Source organism: Elaeis guineensis, chromosome 5 (assembly GCF_000442705.2).
Source record: "Elaeis guineensis isolate ETL-2024a chromosome 5, EG11, whole genome shotgun sequence".
Taxonomy (NCBI): Eukaryota; Viridiplantae; Streptophyta; class Magnoliopsida; order Arecales; family Arecaceae; genus Elaeis; species Elaeis guineensis.
The window spans coordinates 125,902,773-125,925,090 of NC_025997.2; the positions used below are offsets into that span (position 1 = coordinate 125,902,773).

Here is a 22,318-nt window from a genome sequence, read left to right on the forward strand (position 1 = left end):
TGTCAAGCACAAGAAGTAATAGCCACATACTCAGCCTCGCAAGTTGATAATGTTACTATTGGTTGTTTTTTTGAACATTATCAAAATCAGTAGTGCTTTTTCTATCATCTAGATCTCTAACAAAATCACTATCACAATAGCCAACAAGCTTAAATTTCTTCGAAGATGAATAAAATAAGCCAAAATCCAAGGTACCTTTCAAATAATATAGAATTCTCTTAGTTGCTTTTATATGAATAACAAAGGGGATCTTCATGTAATGACTGACTAGTCCAACAGTAAAGAGAATATCAGGCCTTGTACAAGTTAAGTACCTGAAACTTCCGACAAGAATCTTGAAAGTTGATGATCAACTTTTTCTCCATCATCATATTTAAATAGCTTCAACCCAAGCTCTATAGGTGTATTAATAGGCTTGCAATCATTCAAGATGAATTTCTTCAACATTTCTTTTACATAACTTTCTTGAGAGATAAATATGCCATCCTTCATTTGCTTCACCTCTAGGCCCAAATAATATGACATGAACCCCATATCAGTCATCTCGAATTCACGGGCCATATCTGCTTTGAATTCTTCAAACAATCTTGGATTATTGCCTGTAAAGATTAGATCATCCACATAAAGGCAAACAAACAAAATATCTCCATTTTTGTGTGCCTTAATATAAAGTGCATAGTCATAAGGGCATTTGATAAATCCATTTTTACGAAAATACATATCAATTTTGCTATTCCATGCCGTTGGAGCTTGCTTTAAGCATTATAATGCTTCTTCAACTTTAAGACTTTGTCTTTATGACACTTTTACTATATACCCCACTAGTTGCTCGATCTAGACTTCTTCTAGAAATCCATTTAGAAAAGCCGATTTTACATCTAATTGATAAATCTTGCAATTCTTGTAAGCTGCAAAAGAGATGAATAATCTAATACTCCAGGCGAGCAATAGGGGCGAATACCTCACCATAATCAATTTCTTATCGCTAGCTATAACTTTTTACAACAAGTCTTGCTTTATATCTTTCTACTCCTTTGGCATTTTTCTTTATCTTGAAAACTCATTTTACTCCAATAGCCTTTTGTCCTTTAGGAAGAGTAGCTAGTTCCCACATCTTATTTCTTTGAATAGCATCAATTTCTTCCTCCATGACTTGTCTCCACTTCTTGTTCTTTGTGGCTTCTTCAAAACTTAGTGGTTCACAATCTGTAAAAAGACAAAACAAAGAAGCATTATCTATAACATCAGTTTCACTATATATTTCTTCAAGGCTTCTCATTCCTCTCGGGCCTTCACTTGAACTCCCTTCATCAGAGGATGATGATGCTTCAGAAGTAATTGGAGATGGAGGTGGAGTAGTCACATCATCATTATTCTCTAATCCTCATCATCAAAATATGAAATAAATTTGTAGGACTCATCCATTTTGGTGTTCCAATTCCATGTTGCCTCTTCATCAAACTCGATATCTCTACTAGCAACAAACTTTTTTGTTGTTGGATTATAAAGTCTGTAACACTTAAGAGTTTGTGTCATAGCCAATAAAAATATATTTCTGACTTTTGTCATCAAGCTTGGACCTCCTTTCATCAGGTACATGGATATAGGCAAGACAACCAAAGATACGAAGATGAGAAATATTAGGCTTCTTTCTGCTCCATGCTTCTTGAGGTATTCGACCATCAATATTTTTGGTTAGGCATCGATTTGATAGATAAATAGCACAAGACACTACTTCTGCCTAGAATTCCTTTGGCATCATCTTGCTGTTAAGCATACTCCGAGTCATATTGAGAATTATTCTTTTTTTTTTTTCAGCAACGCCATTCTGTTGTGGCGATCCAGAAACTATTAAAGGACGACGAATATCATGTGCTTCATAGAAAATGTTGAAATCATTTGAAGTAAGTTTGCCTCCTCTATCATATCGTAGAGATTTAATTTCATAGCCAAATTCCTTTTCAACTTGTGCTTTAAACTTTTTAAATGCATCAAATGCTTCAGATTTAGTCTTTAGAAAATAAACCCAAGTTTTACAAGAAAAATCATCAATAAAGAGCAAGAAATAATTATTTTTACCAAAAGAAGTTGGCTTAATTGATCCACATACATCAACATGCACTAATTGAAGTGGCTTGGTTGCTTTTGAAATAGCTTCTTTAGGAAAAGGCTTTCTTGGGTACTTACCAAAAATACATACTTCACATAATTGATTTGGATGACTAATGATAGGTAGCCCATTCACCATCCTTTTCTTGCCCAAAGCTTTGAGTGCACCAAAATTTAGATGACCATATCTTATATGCCATCGCCATGCCAAATCTTTGACACATGTCTTCAAGCACATTGGCACATCTATTTAAAGGTTCAACAAAATATTCTATTTTTTGACATAGAAACTTTAGCAATCAAGTTAGCATTTTGATCTCTTAGCAAAAGCTTTGGATCTTTCATATGAACTTCATAGTCCTTTTCCAAAAGTTGGCCCAAACTTAAAATATTACTTTTCAACTTGGGAATATAATAAACATCATAAATAAGCCTATGCCCTCCATCTTTTAAGCAAATTAGAATGATACCTTTTTCCCCAATTTGAATCTTGAAAGAGTCTCCAAAAGTGACACAGCCACTTACTTTTTCATCAAGCTCTACAAATTTATTTTTGTCACCACACATATGATTATTGGCTCCATTGTCAAGGTACCATGAACACCTTTCTTCTTTCATATCTTCTTCAAGTGACAGCAATAAAGTTGGCTCCTCTGTATGTTCCTTGTCATCAATAAGATTTGTTTTTTCTTCAACATTGTTAGTAGCATTTTGGCATTCCCAAGAATAATATCCATATTTATGGCAATTATAACATTTAACATTGAACCTGTCGTACTTTCTCTCTCTTGGAGTACTTCCTCTACCTCTTCCTCTTCCTCTTCCAAGTCCTCTAGATGAGTTTTGGCTTTGATTTTCACCAAATGAATTGAGTCCACCTCTTTCATTTCTCACTCGACCATGACCGTGACCATGACCTCGTCCGCATCCTCTTTGACTTCGTCCTTCTCTTGGATCTGCACCCCCTTTATCATGCAGCGAGAGCTTTGCTTGCATAACTTGCTTGATCTCCTCATGTTTGTTTTGGTTCATTCGATCCTCGTGGGCTTGTAATGACCCAAACAACTGATCAATAGATATAGATTCTGTCTTTTGCCTCCTCGATGGCTACAACAACATGCTCAAATCTTTTATGCAAGGAACAAAGAATCTTCTCGTTCACAGTAGCATCTTTTACATCTTCATCATTCCTTTTCATTGGGTTAACAATAGTCAAAACTCTTGAAACATATTCAGAAATAGATTTGGAATCTTTTATGCGAATTGCTTCAAATTCACTCCGAAGAGTTTGAAGATGCACCTTTTTTACTTTATCAATTCCCTTTGTGAAGTTTAGAGGATATTCCATGCTTCCTTGGAATCTGTTGCATTTCCACTTTTTCAAACATATCATCATCCAAGCTTTGATGGATGATCGAAAGTGCATGTTGATCCTTTTTCCAAAGTTTCTCCAATGCATCCTTTTGTGCTTGATTCAAGGCCACTTCATTTTGAGGCTCCTCGTACCCTTTGATGATGATCTCCCATGCTCTTTGTGATCCAAGAATTGCCTTCATCCGAAGTGACCAATTGTCATAGTTCTCCTTGGTCAAACGTGGATATTGGAAGGAAAGTGAACTATTTGCTGAAGACATCTTTCCCTCCAAATTAACAAAACTCTGATACCACTTTGATAGCAAATAGTGGTGGGACCACACAATATCATAAACTCACAAACTCATACGACAGGGAAGGAAGTGGATGCTAGAATTCGGCAAATGATAAACTAATTCCTCCTTGACTCAGCTTGCTTGTTACAATGGGTATTTATAATACTTTAGAAGCACTTTGAAGAGACACTTCACATTAACTACAATGACTCTTTGATTACCCCATTACATGACCATGTGGATTCCCATGACTTGACTGGACACGAAGAGATGGAATACAAGGAGACATGCAACACAAAAAGACATGCACCTGACTACCATGCATTAAATACAATTAAGTCAAGTTTATTCTCTAACATCATCAAGTTATCATGTGGCAGTATGGCTAGGTCTTGTAGCTATCATGCCCTACTGTATCATTGGAATGGGTGTCCCTATGTAGTTTATCTTCCTCACTTTCTTTAAAGAGAAGGGTAAAGAGAAGCATGCCAATAAATAGCGAGAATCCATTAATAATGAGATTGAGATCACAGTCATCCATTGGGACCATCCTGCTTCTTCTCACATGCATCCCATGTGCCGCAGTTGAACTACTGTGTACAAAAAGTTCCTCTTTATGCAGACAAACCAATATGGAATCACAGATGTATGGAACAAACTGATGGTGGAGCCTGGCATTCTCTCTAGTCAAGAAAATTTGCAAGAGAAGCTTTTATTTCTTGCTTTCTTATTTTAATTTGGTGTGAAAACACCTTAAATTTTCGTAATGATGACAAGGAACGATCAATGCTGCATGCAAATGGACTCCTTTAAGTTCCAAAGTCCTTCCAGGTTTCCTTGTCCCACTTAAATTAGGTAGGTTCTCTATCATGCGGCTCTGTTGTTTTTATTTAATTGTTTGGACCAAGATCGAGATATTCTTTTTGATTAGCAGAACAGAGAACTTGACAATATTTGCCACCAGCTTTACCATCATATTACAATTATTACACAATTCAAAGAATAAGTACATAATAATCATTCAAAAATCTATAATTTTATGCCCAACCAATCTGATATTTGTCATCTGGACATAATATATGTGTACAAAAGTTCATTCCATGTATCAGGAACACCAGGAAGGCACCAATGTGTGCAATCTGAGTAGCTTGTAGGGTTTGCAAGTTGCTCTTCAGTTAAAGGAGCGTATTGCCTCCGGAAAATAGATGGATGGCCATCTTTTCGATACTCTGAAAGTTGAGTAATGTTAAGTATTTGCACATGTACACCTTTATATCTTAATCCTTCGACTGCTGCCTCGACCGTCCGCATCAGTGAATAATCTGTTCCTCTACTTGCATACCCTTCTTTAGTGATTGGCTCAGTCTCAGTGTAGCAGTTTTGGTCACTTGGCTTACCCCATTCATCAGCCCTTGCAAAGTTAAAAATTTAGCTTAGTATAACTTGGTGAATCAGCAAAAACGTCGTGGTACAAAGATACCATATTATTATCAAAAATAAAAAGGTAGCCACTAGCCAGTGATGTGGGGAAATTTGGTTAGTGTTATTAAATAATCGCAGAACAGTCATAAAACACAAAATTCATGTTAGTCAGGACTGAGGCTAGAAAGGATTCATAATTGAAAAAAAATGAAAAAAAATGTATCCAAAACAAGTGAAAAGAGGACACATAGGAAATGTCATTCGGAGGAATTTAATTCAGGGATTAACTTGAGATAATGATTACTAGGAAAAAAAGTTGAAGGAAAAACAGGGACTTAGAATTGAGTGTGGGTTTGTTGCTTCACATCAATTGCAGAAAAAAGCAGCATGATCCATTCTTTCTCCCTCTCTTTTTCTTTAAGAAAATGGAGGAGCCATGCTGCACTAAACTTCACTAAGGAAATGAAGGAAAACGTAGAGTAACCTCTCCTAAAAATACGAGTTTTCAAACCTCCTCAGAAAATGTTTCTCTTAAATGTTTGATATAGATAATTCTTTCATCATTCTTTAATAAAATAATTAGTGCCACTTCCATCAGTATTTTACTAAGAGAAGTACACAAAGTGAAGAATTTCTCACCAGACATGAGTGGGCGACAAGCTAACAAAGAATAGCTGGGTCTTGTTAGTATCCACATGTGATTCAAGCCACTCAGACCATGTTCTCAATGCTACCTCAAGACCAAGTGCCAGCTCAATTTCCTCGAAATCTTTATCTTTGTCTTCAAATGAACCATGCCTAATTATAAGGTAACAGCAATAAGGTTCATGGATGGAGATCTATGATATTAGCAGGTATGCAACATACAATATTGAAGTTTTTGAAAAAAAAAAAAAGGGCATACAGTACTGAAGTGCTAATGAAAAAAGGAAAATAGTTATTATTATGAGTTCTATTGGGGAGTGCAATTATTCTAGCACTTGAGCACCGGATTCCATTTACTTGTCCTATTGTCTATTGATGCATGTATAATTGGGTGAGAATTGATTTTTGAAAACTGTCTGAATTTTCACTTTGCTGTTGCATTTATAGATTTAATTATAGATAAAATACTTATCAGGATTTATTCAGGCAATGAAATATTCTTATTCCTCATCCAACAAGGACTTGAGTTATAGAGCTCTATATATATGTTTCTAACCAATGATAAAAACAAATATTAGAGATTGGCTTGTCAGGGTTTCCAGGCTCATATAGTAGGAGGTTTGTTTCAGGATTCAAGTTTTATTATCATCTTCTTTCTTTTTTTTTTTCTTTTTTTTTTTTTTGGAAGAAGGAAGCAAAAAAAAATTCCACCTTGTTTATTAGAGAAGAATACTTGCAAGGGGATATATAATTTCTCCGTAGTTACAGTCAATCGATTGATTATCTTCTATTGGTAAAAAGCCAAACCCAAAATTACCCTTGACTTATAGACATTTTGAATATTGTACAACATATCGACAGTTTATATTATTATTTTGTAGTTCTAATTATTGAATTTGGGAGTAGGTGTGGAGTAGTTGTCGTTAATTTGGGAGTAGGTGTGAAGTAGTTGTTGTTGTTGTTATATTGGTACAGAAAGAAGGAAAAAACATAACTGTCTTTGAAATGCACAGCCATAGAACCCAGCTGAGAGCAGATTGAGATGCCAGTTCATGTGGATTACAAGTGCATGACTGCATGCTAATATCTTGGTTCTTTTTTATCATAAATGTGTATGCCCATTTCTATGATGCAAATATTGAGATTTCCTTGTTTAATAAAAGTTTGGGATGTTAACTGGGTTAAAGAGGTAGAAAATAGCAAAATTCATCAATAGAATACTATAAAAATGAATTTGGAGATGCATTTTGTTTTACTGAATATATGTAACATGACTACTAATGAAGTGGAATTTTGGCATAATTAATGAAATTTTTAGCCTATATACAATAGGTGCATGCTAATGCTTTTTATTTTGTTTTTTCTTTTCTCTTCTTCTTCTTTTTCTTCTTCTTTTTTTTTTTTTTGCTTTTTTGAACAAAGGGTGGGATCCCAACCCTTTTGTATGAAGATTAAAAGGAAATGCATGAATGATTATATGCACTAATACTTACAAAATTTTCAGTTTAATCCCTGGCTTTTTCCACCAAAGATAGGAGTTGAATACGATTACGTCAGCATCTGTCCAGTGCTTTGCATGCTTTTCAATTGAATGAGCCCGGACAATTCTTTCTGATGTTCGATGGATTACTGGATCATCACCATTTGACTCCAGCAGTAATGGTGACCAATAAAAGTCAATTGATGCATTGAATTCCTGAAATTTTTTAAACCAGCCCCCTCAATAAAAATAACTTAAAACATAATTAAGATTTATTGAGGTAACACCTGAATGCAAAGAATTTTCAAAGAACCTTCTTTGCAGCCAGATAACAGGGAAAATGGGTGGATAGAGTAGCCTCTAATGTATATGGGCAAAATTCTTTAGAATAGTTTCGAGAGATAATTAAAAGATTAAATTAACTCAGTTTTTCAGAAAGTTGGAAACAATTTAGTACCCATGCCACATGATGTTGATGGTGCAACAGAAAAGTGGACCATAATCCAACAGGCCCTGTGAATTGCACTGCGTGAATAAATGTAGAATTTGAGTGCGATCCACAAGAGTGTTGGATATAAGTTGCACTTCTAGCACCATTTCACATCATCAAACTGGTTCATGAGGAAGTTAGATATTGATGGCAGTAGATAGAGATGCTGGGATGAATTTTTTGTACACTTACAGGGGTTCAAACGAAAAATTGTCCTCTCTCATGCACGTCCACACACATAAACACACATCTAAGGGAGGCATTGCTTTGATGTAAAACAACAAACAAACTTTAATTGTTTAAAATGGTTTGAACATGTAGAGCATATGTGAGAAAATGTTGGTTAAGTGGGTTTTAGAGTTGATAAATGGATGGCCAATGGAGCAATAAGAATCATAGGATCAAAGAATCCTTGGAGGGAGGAAGTGGATATTAATTTAGCAGTACTTTTCTTTGCAAACAATAGCCTTAGAAAACAAATGTTAAATAGATGGCTGAGTTGGATTTACAAATCAAGCCTCAAAAAAAGATTTTTATAAATCAAATTATGCCGAACGTCCTTTGTTCTCCAAAGCCTCTGTTTAAGAACTGTAGGAGGAACGGCTCTTGGGCGTGAATTTAATCTTATGTATACCTAGGAACCACTTGGCTTGCCACATCTAGGAGAGATGAATTCATGACCCTAATATAATATATACCTTGGCATTGAAGGACAGGAGACTGCCATTAAATTTCATGGACTTTTGTTCGGGAGGTATAGATGACTCCACAAGGCACACCATGGAGACCCATTGGTTCCTATTGAGGGAGTCCCCAACAAACACCATCCTTTTCCCCCTGAGCCTCTCTAGCAATTTTGTGGAGTTGAACCTGCTTGTCAACAGAAAAGAAGCATAAAAAAATTAACTAAAGTTTCATATGATCACATTTCAAGTAGTAGCTGTGTTTATTTTTATTTCAGATTTTTCTTGCATAAGAAATTTCTTCAGAAATTATCTTAAATAAGAAAGTTTGGTGGCCATAATTAGATGAAATCATCTGTTTTGTCAAAGTCAAACATTTTAGTTATTTATTTTTCTCGAGGTAGATGGTGGAAATGCCACCTTTTAGGTTTGGACCCCAAATCTCTCCTAACACATGCACAAAGGAGAGGGTAGCTCAGTGGTGGACCCAAGTCCTGCTGGTTAATAGCTAGCTAAAGATTCTAAATTTCTTCAACATTTTAGTATCGGCTTTCCGTCACCAAATATCATCACCAATGCATAGAATGAGAGACGACTTTTGCTTTACTAAATTAGTGGTTTTATATCTCAGACATTATTTGCTGACTGAAGGATCCAACTTTGTATCTACACACACTAATTCTTATTTCTGTGCAAGAGCTAAAGATCAAACACAAAAAGACCACTAAAACCAATAATCCATAATTAAAACACTCAATCAAGGAGTCTTAGAAGCTAAATGGCAGTGGATCCAAAGTCTAGGCCTCAATTCCCCATGACTGAATTTTAATCCATGAAGCTAGAGCAGTTCTAATCCAAAATCTAGAGATGAACAATAATCCTTTACTGAAGAAGCCATAGGAGTGGCTTGTTCCTGCTAATCTAGGTGTGATACTAATTAATTTCTAATTTCCATGACATACCTTGCAATCTCAACAGTAATTTCTAATTTCCATCACATACCTTGGAATATCACATCCATGGGGCTGCCAGCGCCAATTCTTATAGAGTCGATCCTTCCTTCCAAACTTTTCACAAGCTATTTCATCATGCATGAAGGAGCAATTCTGCCAGGAGTACAACGGATGGGTCGAGTTGTCATACACCCACCGGCCGGAGAACAAGTCACACTTGTCATCGCCCTCCAATGCATTCCAAGCTATAGGTGGTGGTGGTGGTGGTGGTGGTGGTGGGTAAGGGATAGTAATCCTCTCTTCTTGCCTTTCGACCTTAGATAGATTGAGAGGTACAGGTGGTGGAAGGATAGGGGTGGTAATCTCTTCTTGCCTCTCGAACTTAGATAGATTGAGAGCTACAGGTGGTGGAAGGATAGGGATGGTGATCTCTTCTTGCCTCTCGACCTTGGATACATTTAGAACTGCAGGTGGTGAAGAAGGGGGAGGAGTTGGCGTCTCTTCTTGCCGGAGATGGGCTTTGTTCAAGAAGAGAGAGATGGCGAAGATGGTGAGGAAAAGGGTGATGAGAGAGCTGAAACAATTCCTGAGTCCCAAAGGCCCGTAATAGGTAGTCATTTCCTATCCTCTCTCTCTCTCTCTCTCCTTCTCTTGGATTCTTTCGTTAATGGCTGCTTGCTTTCGTTCTCCAGGCTAAACGAACAGTTGAGAATGACGATAAAGAAGAACGACTTTTGACGTGAATGGTCTTTGTTTGTACCATGGCCTGGTCTTTTATAGCGCAAGGAAGCACCAGACTACTGCAAGAAAAATAGAGAGCGCACCAAACGATCTGAAGAAAAGGCTTGAAGGTTTGGACATCGATAACGTTGCTGCCAGGGTGGTCATGTGCCACATATCATAAAGAAGCATTTGGTAGGTAGATTTGGTGGACGAACGGTCTAAAATTGCTATTACTTTTTTGCAAAAATAAGATTCATTTTTTTAAAAAATTATTAGATTAGGAGGAAAGTCTTACCCATCGTTAGAACGTATCTGGATTCATTTGAGGCACGAGTCGAGGATATGATAATATTTGTTTGGAAATTTGGGGTAACTCTAGCTACCCCGGCCGCTCGCTAGTAATAAATTCAACTTGGATTTTTGTGAAGTACACACTAGACATGTAGACTTCAATCCTGGAATACGTCAACAAGCTGAGCTGGGAATTATATACGAGGTAATTTCCCATATTACTACTTGTCAAAGTACTCTTCGCCCGTAGAGGAATACTTAAAAAAAAAGCAACTTGTGCGATAACCTGTTGACTGCGTCACTGTACAACAAAGGCAACTTGGGCTATGACCTACAGTCTAAGTCACTGTACCTTTCATCTGTTTGGGAGGAAATTAGGTGCTTTTCAGATGATTTAGTTAGACATTAATTTAATTGCTGGTAATCAGTTTCTTTGGAAAAAAATATATATCAAAATATTGATAGATAGTCCGCTTTTCATCAGGTATGTCCTGCTTCAGTGCAGGCTGTTTGAGAGAGAGAGACATAGATGAGCTATCTCTACTGAAGAACAAATTTTGAATAGAAGGCCGCATGCATGAAGTGCGGCTTAAAAGAAAAATTTAACAGCAAGAAGTTACACTGAAGTGTGAGTCGAAAATTGGAGTAGATAACAAAGAATCACCGCTTGATGTGTAGCACTGGCTTTGGCAAAGTTTGTTAGGTTGGAGGAGTTGAACTTTAGAATGGGAATGCGATTTTTATTTTGGCCATTTAATTGGATAGAATCTAATTTTTATCCTGATTTTGAAGATGAATAAGCACTGACTTTGGCAAACTTTGTTAGGTTGGAGTAGTTGGATTTTAGAATGGAAATGTGATTTTCATTCTGGCCATCTGATTGAAGAGAGTCTAATTTGTATTCTAATTTTGAAGATGAATGAAAATACTCCAATCCCCTAAAATCTAATTTTTATTATTTTTAGTATCCAAACTCCTTTTTGATATTGGCTCTGATTCTCATTAAGAACCAAACACGTCAGAGATATGACCATTCTAATTTCTATTTTAATCCATTCTGATTTCAATTCTGATTTCGATTTCGTTGGTGAACTAAATGCCTATCTTCTATCAGCAAACATGGTCTTCAATTCCCCACAATTTTGAGAACAAAAAATGACGTTCCACCCATTATAGGATAGCCTTTGTCAGTTGTTGATCCAAATAGGTGATGGGATAGGAGCAGCATATGAATACTCTTTCAGAATTATAAAAGAAAAGCTCCAAATTGGGGTTTCAGATTTTGTCACTAACATGACTCCTAGGATTGGGTATCTTATCAATCAATTACCAGCTAAGAGACTAGACGTTACCAGTGAACTTTTCAGAAGAGAGCTGCTTGCAATGCCTTGTTGGATAAACAATCTAACGAGGAGGGTAGCAATCATGTAATCTGAGTGCATTTTTGATGAGTCAAGTGCAATATGAACATGGATTATGATGGTGTTGCGATGTTATTTTCGTTCCTAATTGGATGATGATGTGCTACCAATGCTAGATGTTTAAGAACGTTTAGCAGTTTCATATGCTATAGGATTTGTAAGCCATTCCGTCAAATACATATGTGATGTGTGCATATGTATGTATGCATGTATATATATATATATATATATAGATATGTACATATGGAAATGGGTTTTGTTGGTGACTATTGACATTATACCACACAAGCTGGCAACGTCACCATTGTTATCAATGCTTTGTAAGGAGTAGTGCACTTTCTTCGTTGTCATGTCCCTTTTTCCTAGCTTTTTCTTTGACACCATCATGGAATTTTTCTCAAGCGTTAATACTGTTCCTGCTCAATCCACTTGCTGCTATATTAATCAGTAACAGGACTTTGGGCAGGTGTAACTATGATGACAACTAAGCCACACCAGCATTGTTGGGTGAAGTCTACTCAACAAACGTGGGGGGAACCAAAAGCCAATGTCTTCCTATTTGTTGTGCTTCAAAGCCAATCAAAACACACTGTCATGCGAATTGGGAAACAAACATACACCAAAGAAAGGGTAGATCCAACACCCCCATTAGCATTGGTACCCCCAGCCAGGGTCCTCAAAAGTAAAAAATGTTTCCCCAAGTCCCTGATGCAACACCAAAATATCATATGAAAACCACTATATCCACAGCACCAAATTAAAAATGGCAACTGGCAACCCCATGAAATCAGACCACACACCAAAAAGGGCCAATCAGAGCCCTCACAAGCCAGCAGTCCATCTCATCAGGTAAGATTGTTCTTTGTGTCAGCATCCAGTATTTTTTATAGTATTCTCATCTGAACCTACTCTCACCAGGCCAACTTTGTCTGGACTAGGTCTGGCAATGGATGTTTCAAATATGGTTTGACTCTCCATGAAAAAAAAAAAAGGCATAGATAAACTTCTTAGGGAGAAGATGCTCAGTAAGTTTTTGTTTTCTAGTTTTGTCTGAAAATGGAAGGTTCCTATATGGATGTGATGATATACATAAATGTGAAAAAAGATATCAGAACAAGAGAACTCCCAGCTTTGGATCCATAGGAATGGTTTGGTTGGCATGAAGAGGAGGGGAAGCATGGTCAAATCCCATATTTGATTGCAGGTTTCGGATAAGAGCGATGAGAAAGCAGCCTCCTCATGAGACTTTACCATCTCCTATGAGAAATAGAAACTCAAGTGGAATATGAAAAATCCATTTTCCCATGGCTGGGGATCAAGATAAAATTCTCCTTTTTTTTTTTTTTTGTCCTCCAGAAACATCCTCAATCATATTGGCTTTTTTTATTTCCCCCTCTTTGCAGTTAATTTATTAAGGGTGTAAGAGATATTCTATTCAACTATTCTAGAAAAGCATATGCTCAACTAACCGAAATCACTTCGAACAGTGTACTTTCCATGCCACTTTTCTTGATCAATTAAACATGCAAAAACCATTTTTCTAGATGTAATATATGCAGGCATTAGCTTTTTTAAAAAATATATTTCGGTGAGGTAAAATTCTTTCTATGCATCAAATGAATCCTGAATATCAAAAATTCAAAACCAGTAACCTATCACAAAAAGAGCAACTACCTAATTGTTCATTTAGTCCCTAAAATTTATCTAAGTTATTTGAATTTGAACCTAAAATTAACTACAAGCACACTTGCAATCACATAATTAGTCCTCATTATTTCCACCTATGCAGTAAATCATGTAGAACACCAGCTGCGTAATGTATTGCAAACCATCAGAACTTGTATATTTAGAAAATGAAATACATTCTATCAGCTGGTGTTTCATTTAAATTAAAGCGTTGAATATAATCACAAAAAAAGGTGAAGCATTGACATAATAAAATGAAAATCCAAACATCATTTTCATTAAATTACTAAACTGAAAGGAGAATTTCACCTTAACATGTTTTCCCGTAAGCGAGTGATGGAAATCCCATCAGTAATATTTTTGCAAATCTGATGAGGTTTTCCCTCAAGGAAAACTAAGTGCTTGCATCTAACCTTATGATTGGCTATTTACACAAAAATAAGAAGAAGAAATGGAAAAGAATAAAGATTGACTGATGAATAAGAAATATTCTCTGGCCATGCAGATCAAAATATATGTAAAGATGGAGAAAATCTAAAATTTTGTGGCCCAAATTAAACCTTCTTTTCTGATTTTGCATCCTAGTATTAGGGATTATCATCAACAATAACATCCACGACTAACAAAGTGTTAAATTTGTTGCTTAGAAATAATATGGGCATATAAAAGTTCATTCCACACATCAGTAACACTAGGAAGGCACCAATATGTGCAGTCTGCATGGCTTCTGGGATTCGCAAGTTGATCTTCACTTAAAAGATCCCACTGCTTCCTATAAATAGATGGATGTCCATCTTTTCCGTACTCTGAAACTTGAGTAACATTAAGAAGTTGCACAATTCCACCGCTCTCTCTTAGTCTTTTGATTGCAGCAGCCTCTACCATCTGCATCATTGTGTAATCTGACCCTGAACCTGTATATCCTTCTTTAGTGATGAGTTGTGTCTCATTGTAGCAGTTCTTGTTGCCTGCCACACGCCAATCTTCACCCCTGCGAAAAGTTAATGTGTTGTTTTCTATTGTTGGGTGAAAAAGTATCAAAATGTCAATGTCAAAAAAAGAGAAATAATACTAACATGCCTCATGTGAAAACAATAGCTAGAATGATTAAAAATTTGTTGCTAGGTCACAGTAGCTGCAGTTATCAAGACTACAACAAAAATTCTTTTTTAAGTAATCTAACATAACATCGACAGCTGTAATCTCAGCAGGTGGTTACCTTCCTCTTCAAGTGAGAGCAAGATTTAACACCCTTGAGCAGGTTTGTCTTATGCAATTCAAGCAATCCCCGCTTGCTCATATAAACAAAAGCATACCGACAACAGTGTCTTACATTTGCACATGTATGGTGGTGAATAACCACCATATACTCCAAAGTTTTCTAAAAATAAGAGCAGCAGTAGTAAAAACATTAATTTTGCTGCTGCTGCTGTAATTAGATAATAACTTAATTGGAGAGAAACTGAATGAAGAAATTTGATGAAAATTTTGAGAATTTAATGATTGCGAACCAGCAGTACCAGCAGCAGCATTGCCTTGGTCTTGAAATTCTATCACATGTAACAATGGTGAAAAGCGACATGATCCGCCCATACTAGTTCTTTTTTTCGCTTTTAATTGGAACTCATCTAGAGTAATAGTGCCACAGAATTTCTTACCGGACATGAGTTGGTGACATGCTCCCAAAAAACAGCTGGGTCTTCGAAGTGCTGACGTGCAACTCAAGCCAATTTGACCATGTCTTCAATGCTGGTTCAAAGCCATGAACCATCTCAACTTAATTTTTTTGGGTTCATCCTCAAACGAGCCATACCTAATCAATGAGACCACATTCGTCCGTTGAGATGTTAAAGATTAAAAACAATAAAACTAAAGTTTGTAAAATGAGACATGACACCTGATTATGAAATATAATGACAAGAAACGATTCATCATGCTATTGTATCTACTAAATAGTGTATATAATATTTAAATTTACATATGATTGGCTTCAGGTGTTAGGTTAATAAAAGACCATAAATGATTCCCATTTAGGTAAAATAAATGAGCCATCTCTAGTCCAATCAGATCAACTGTGTCCTGTCATCTCGCTATAATAAATGCAATAAGCAATTTTCTGGCCCAGCCTAATTTTATACTTCCATCTATAACATCATGAGATTGACCTTGGTTGCAATATTGAACAAAGTATAAGGCTTTACTGTATGATGGTAAAAATTTTGAGATATATCATGCATGACCTATTATGCTTTCTATTTTTATATATTTTATTATGACTGTAATACATGCCTGGTGATTTAGTGAAAGAACTTACTCCATTTTGTAGAAAATCAGATGTTGTATGAACCAACAGCCAGTGACTCTGCAGCTGATTGATTTTGCAAATTTTGCAAGAATATTAGAATTGCTGAATTTTTGGATCGTGTGATTCCTAAACAACATGAATAAAATGAATCGTCGTGATTTAAAATATTGGCCGACCAGACCCAGTTCAGCCACTTGGCATCCCTCCCCACATGCAGGAGATCACTGGTTCAAACCCCAGTAGTGGCATCCCTACTTTATTTCAAAAAAAAAAAGAAAAAAAGAAAAAAAAAAGAAATGTCGTTTCAATAAATAATTCTGAGGCTATGCACACTGTTGCATGCTTATATGCACAAATAATTACATGCAAGATGACACTTACAAGACCTTCATCTTCATCCTGGGCTTTTTCCACAAATGATAAGAGTTGAAAACCAGTATATCAGCATCCATCCAGTGTCTGGCATGCCTTCCAATAGAATAAGCCCGCATGATTCTCCTTGATACTTGGTGGTTAAATGTATGATTGCATCCAGTAAAATTTTATTGAGTCAGGTATTAGGCCAGGTTTTATTTTATGTTCACTTGCAAATGGCTCATCTTTCTATTTCAAGAGATATTATGTACTATAAATTACCTTGGCTTTAAAGGACAAAAGTGAACCATTACGTTCCAAAGATTTTTGATGAGTAGGTATTAGAGATTCCACCATGCACACCATAGAGACCCATTGATTCCTGTTGAGAGAGTCACCAACAAATACCAACCTTTTTCCCCTTAGCCTGTTTAGAAATCTTTTAGCATCAAATCTGTATGTTGAAAAATACATAACATTAAAATCTTATATAACACAACAGCGATATATAAAAAAATATTGGACAAATTATGTTCCTAGTCCCAAAACTAAGATTTTTCTAAAAGGTCCATAAACTACAAAAAGCTAAAGTTTAGTCCATATACTTTCTAAACCATTTTAGTGTCGTCTTTTTCTTGGATTCCGACCACTTTCTCTCATCAAAAATCCCAGCTGGCAATAATCGATGCCTACGTGACGAAAAATATTTAATGAACATGACGTACCTGAGTGATGATGTAGCATAATAGATGAAAATTTTTATTTTGCGGACATGGCCTGGGTGATAACATGGTATTTGCTATAAAATTTTTTCGAAAGTATCCAATCATCGAGTGATATGCCAACATTCATAGGAGACATGGCATAGATAAAGTGGCACATGAGTGATGACGTGGCATCTACTATGGAATGTTTTTGAAAGTAAATCACTGAGTGACATGTCATCACCCATATGCCACATCATCACTAATGCTACATGTCACCCATATACCATAAATTATATTTTTCATCCTCTAAGTTTCACAAATGTTCTCATATGATCCTTATACTTCAAAAAATTTCTAATTAGGTCCTTTGATTTTCAAGTATGATTTAGTTTAATCATTCCAGCATGGTGGTAGAGAAGGTGATGATTCTGATGCGGGATGAGTTATTGGATGTATTTAAAAAACTGAAAATGACAGCGGTATTCAAAATAGGGAGGCTGAGTCCAGACTTGGAGATGATCTAAAAGTATATCAGATTTGGAGATCTGAAGACCATCATTGTGAACATAACGACGACAATGAAAAAGCGTGCACAAACGACGTTATCAATTTCGCCATTGCCAAGCTCACTGCCGCTGCCGAATTTCTCCTTGAAAAAGAATAGATCAATAATCATGGACTATACAACTAACGATCTCAGGCTTTTGCTCCAACTGGAGTAGAATTGATCCCCTGAATAGGATCTCAGCCGTTGCTTTATAGTTTAAAAAATCTCTAATTAGATCCTCTGATTTTCAAATATGGTTTAATTTAAACTAATATGATTTCGATAGTTAAAATTAATACAAAGAGGTAATACATAAACTAAAAATAAGAAAAATTATATTGATAATATATTATTATATTGCTGATTCTACTCCATCTTCAATCATACTCTTAACCCATCCTCTTTTTCCTCCTATCTTGTATCATAATACACATAAATATATATATAAAAAAATTTACATCATCATGACTCGTATACAACACCCCATCATACGTATATGATAGACATAAATATATACAAGGCAAACATAGAGAGTTTGATCTGCATCTAAGAAGAATGAAAAGCAAAAGAGGATAAACAAAAGAGAAAAAAAATAATTTCTACTTTTGATTCATTTATTTTCCTCGTTTACCTATGCTACTCTAGTCGGAGTAAATGCCTGAGGTCCTTCGTCGTATTTTCCATGATTACTGACCTATTCTTTTTCAAGGATAGACTTGGCAACGACAGCGAGCTCGACAATGGTGAAATTGAGAAGGCCGATCTCACATGCTTTCCATCGTCACCGATATATTCACAATAGCGATCTTCAAATCCTCAAATCTAATCTATTTCAAGACCATCTCAGGATCTGGACCCAGCCTCCCTATTTTGAATACCGCTATCATTTTCAGCTTTTTAAATACATTCAATGACTTGTGCATCAGAATCATCACCTTCTTTACCACCATACTGGAAAGGTTAAACTAAATCACACTTAAAAATCAAAGGACCTAATTAGAGATTTTTAAAGTATAAGGACCATATAAGAATATTTGTGAAACTTAGAAGATAAAAAATATAATTTATGGTATAATATGGGTGACGATGTGGCATGGATGACGATGTGGCATATGGGTGCTGACGTGTCACTTGGTGGTTGGATACTTTCAGAAAAAATCACAGCACATGCCACGTCATCTATGGTTGCTAATGTGTCACTCGATGATTGGACACTTTTGGAGAAAATTTCATAGCAAATGTCACATCATCATACATACATATGCTACGTCATCATTCGTATGATATGTTATCTATGAGTATTAACGTGTCACTCGATGATTAGACACTTTCGAAAAAAATTTCACAGTAGATACCATATTATCACCCATGTCATGTCAGCAAAACAAAAGTTTTCATCTATTATTCCACATCATCACTTATATGCCACATCATCTTCGTTAGATGTTTTTCGCCATGTAAGCACTGATTATTGCCAGCTGGGATTCCCGATTTGAGAAAGTGGTCGAAATATGAGGAAAGGATCACATTAAAATGATACAAAAAATGCAAGGACTAAACATTAGCTTTTTATAGTTTAGAGACCTTTTAAGAAAATCTGATTTAGTTCAAGGATCAGAAACATAATTTATCCAAAAATATATTCATTTACATCAACCAATCCAATTAGCTATGCTTGGAAGTGGTTACTTTTAGGCACAGGCTTTTGTGTTTTCATTTCAAAAAGAAGCTCATGCTCCCCTAGCAGGAAACTTCATAGCTTAATTAGTTTCTTCTTACCACTTTAAAGGCATCATCTTATTAATATGACTTAGAACATTAAAAAATCCATGTACCAAGCAAATGCCATAATGGCAGCATTCTCCTTGAGCTGGAATCTGCAAAGAATTTTTCCAAATTCATTTATTAAATTTTCTTATTTCATTCTCAGAATGAATCCCATACTCTAAATACAATTTTCACACCAAGACATGATAGGATGAATTCTTCTACAAGCAATTTCAGCACTGTTGCACCCCAACCTATCAATTCTACTCTAATACACCAATTTCCATTGCCTTTTTTCGATTTTAATTGCATGTGAAACTATGTTAAACTGATATAGAGATTGGTAAATTTACTTTAAAAAATATTATGAGAAAGACAACAACCTCAACCAGGAAACGTACAGTGAAGCATCAGCCACAATTTATTAATTCTAATTCTAAACAGTCACATTTTAACTTTCCATTTCCTTAACCTGCCAACCTTGGTTACATTATATTGTATGGCCTACTTTACAGTTTAGGTCTTTGATGCCAAGGTTGGAGTTCCTCCGGAGTCCTTCCAGTCTTAGACATAAGCTGAGTTACATGTCCAGATACGAAGTTCACCAACTACTCCGAGCTTCAGGGAGCTATCCTGATTATTGAAAACAAAAAACTAGAGAAACTACTGGTCTAGAAGTCTGGCTGCCTCAAGAATGAATCCCCTTTTTCTGAATGACTAAGCTACCAATGTAATTCCTTTTTGATCATGCCAAGCACTAAAACTGATAATGGAAATTACAGAGAATGAGGTTTCTAATATTGAAAATAGCCCCACCGGCTCTACGCCTTTACAAAGAAATTGGAAAAATCGATAGTTTCTCCTTATCTCTATTATCTCTATGAGGCATTAAGTAGAAAAAGATTGTTTTTGGCACTAACCTATCTAAAAGAACAAAGCAGGTAAGCGATCAAACAGAAGTTCCTATGGCCCATGGGCCTGCCACCTCTAATTCTTAAACTTAATCATTATATATCCCATAAGCCACTTCATCATTCAGAAATGAGCACCACAACCAACCAAGAGTATAAGGGATTTGTTCATGTTATTGGAAACCCAGAGTCCTAAAATAAGTAACACTTCTGACATTTTGGTCTTTGATAGACCTTTTTTTCCTCCCCTTGGTGGTGATCAGTTTTACTCAAAGAGAAGAGAACAGTTCTCTTTCTTCAGCACGAGGAAGGCAGCAATAACAAGAACAAAAGGAAAGCAAACAAGAGGACTGCAAGAGAGTCGAAACCAGACCTCAATCCCATGACCCATGAGAGGCCAGGTCCTTGTGGTGACTTCTTAAAGAAGAACCCTCGTGATATAAAATTAGTATCAAAACGAGCATTTTTCCCACTTAAATGACCTTTTGCTACTTAGGCGGCTTCTCTACATATTTTTAAAAATGTCCCGATTTTTTTATTTTTATTTTTAATGCAGGGTCACAATGCTTCAATCTCACACGTTGGTTTATCTCCTCTTTTTCATTACATCACTTACCAAGTAGCTTTAATTTTAACATCAAGCACTGCACAAGTTCAAGTACTTGCGGCCATTAAACGAGGGGGGAAAACTTGAAGCAATGGAGGAACACATCATAACAGAAATAGTTGCCGGCATTTTTTAATGTCAGATATGATGAAAATCTCTATTAATTAAAAGAAAGATTTCCACAAACACTATTCCTTACCCATATACTGCATGAAATAAATTTGATGCACAGAGGTGTAGCGAGAGAGACCATCTAATGTAACAAGACAACGTTTTTCCAGGCAAAACAAAATTTCTAGTGTCTCGTATTAGTAACTAAAACATCAATAGAGTCGAAGTATCGGCTACACAAGTAAGAGAACCTAAGGTTCCCATTGCTTAATGTATTTAAAAAGAAAACAAACACCAGAACATTAGCCAATTACAAAGCGAAGAAGAAGAAAAGCACAGAAAACAAAACCAATTCTTTGGCAAGACATAAAGCTCCGGAGATTGCTAATTACCGGTCCAAACAAAGGCGTGATACCGCCCACCAGAACTCCTCCCGGCCTCCAAGCTATTGATCCAATGCAGCACCCCACTCGGCCTTTCATAATCTCCGGAATCGACGCTAATCCTCGAGTCCGGAGCAGGAGAGGGGTCAGAACTCGTAGAGGAAAACATGGTCCACTGATCTCGGTCTGGATTGAACGCTAGGGCTTTGCAAGATAGGGGTTTCCCGGGGGGAGCAGCCTTTGGGATTTGGAGAAGGCCAGGAAGAGAGGGGCGGTGTCCATCACGTGCACTGCACGTGCTAGGAAAAATGTCGCGGTTGTAGGAGGCTGGATATTCAAAGGTTTTCAGGTGAAGGGCAGGGCATGCAGCCCGGGAGGCGTCCAATCCGATCTGAATTTTGGGAACAGAATGTGAAACTTCTCGACTGAAATAGCAAGAATAACAAGCATGTCGCACTTCCTCGCTGTAAATATCAATTGATAATCTATCAGAAAAAACTCAAGAGATATTCTTATCTTTTAAAAGTACATTCCCATGGCGTAATTATATCTTGCTGGCACCGACCATTCTATAACGCTCACTAATTGTTCACCGACTAACTTTTTGAACGAGCCTGCCGACACCATTGGAATTGGACCACTATTGCAGTCGCTAGAAATTTGACCACGATGCCGGCAAACAAGAAGGTATCTTAATTCCTAGTTATGATATATTTAGTTTGCGATCAGAATCATAATCTAAATTAAAGTCAAAATAAATTCAAATAAAAATTAAAATAATTATTATTGAGAGTGATTTTGTACTAATCGAAGACGTGAAGCATATAGAAAAAAAATTGACCATTTCAGATTTTCAAATTCTGTACATCATTCAAAATTCAAACGACTCTGATATGACAGCTCCTCATAGAGTAAATAAGAAAGAATAACAAATAAAATTTTTTCGGATAAGAAAAAGATAACGGCCATATCTCTCCAGAAAATTTAAGACTAACCGTCTGATTTTCTTTCCTCTCACTGCTCTTTAATCACCACCTATAAATAAAGGCCTATGGGAAACCCCCAAGATATAAA

The 22,318-nt window shown here is 36.2% G+C and overlaps 2 protein-coding genes and 1 non-coding gene across 13 annotated transcripts; all 3 read right to left on the bottom strand.

Annotated features, from left to right (window-relative positions):
* Positions 1 to 1,060: 1,060 nt before the first annotated feature.
* Positions 1,061 to 3,743, bottom strand: LOC140858051 (uncharacterized). Its single transcript, XM_073257490.1, has 4 exons — positions 3,616 to 3,743; positions 3,272 to 3,470; positions 2,580 to 3,216; positions 1,061 to 1,206 (listed from the first exon to the last, which is right to left on the bottom strand). Exons 1-4 carry the CDS (start codon positions 3,741 to 3,743, stop codon positions 1,061 to 1,063), a joined length of 1,110 nt encoding a protein of 369 aa, XP_073113591.1.
* A 929-nt stretch (positions 3,744 to 4,672) lies between these two features.
* LOC105045897 (protein trichome birefringence-like 34) lies at positions 4,673 to 10,234 on the bottom strand. The gene is made up of 5 exons (XM_029264773.2): positions 9,481 to 10,234; positions 8,494 to 8,665; positions 7,319 to 7,521; positions 5,820 to 5,978; positions 4,673 to 5,169 (listed from the first exon to the last, which is right to left on the bottom strand). The coding sequence occupies exons 1-5, from the start codon at positions 10,047 to 10,049 to the stop codon at positions 4,821 to 4,823; spliced, it is 1,452 nt and encodes a 483-aa protein (XP_029120606.1). The 5' UTR covers positions 10,050 to 10,234; the 3' UTR covers positions 4,673 to 4,820.
* Positions 10,235 to 13,799: 3,565 nt separating this feature from the next.
* LOC105045896 (uncharacterized) lies at positions 13,800 to 21,750 on the bottom strand. Of its 11 annotated transcripts, XR_012141661.1 has the most exons (6): positions 21,254 to 21,744; positions 16,494 to 16,665; positions 16,239 to 16,362; positions 16,034 to 16,111; positions 15,867 to 15,920; positions 13,800 to 15,365 (listed from the first exon to the last, which is right to left on the bottom strand). It is a non-coding gene; the product is annotated as an uncharacterized protein (transcript). The 11 variants fall into 11 exon arrangements; XR_012141659.1 differs by having other exon boundaries at positions 13,800 to 14,933; positions 15,064 to 16,111; positions 21,254 to 21,750; XR_012141664.1 differs by having other exon boundaries at positions 13,800 to 14,543; positions 14,772 to 16,111; positions 21,254 to 21,750.
* Between the last annotated feature and the right edge of the window lie 568 nt (positions 21,751 to 22,318).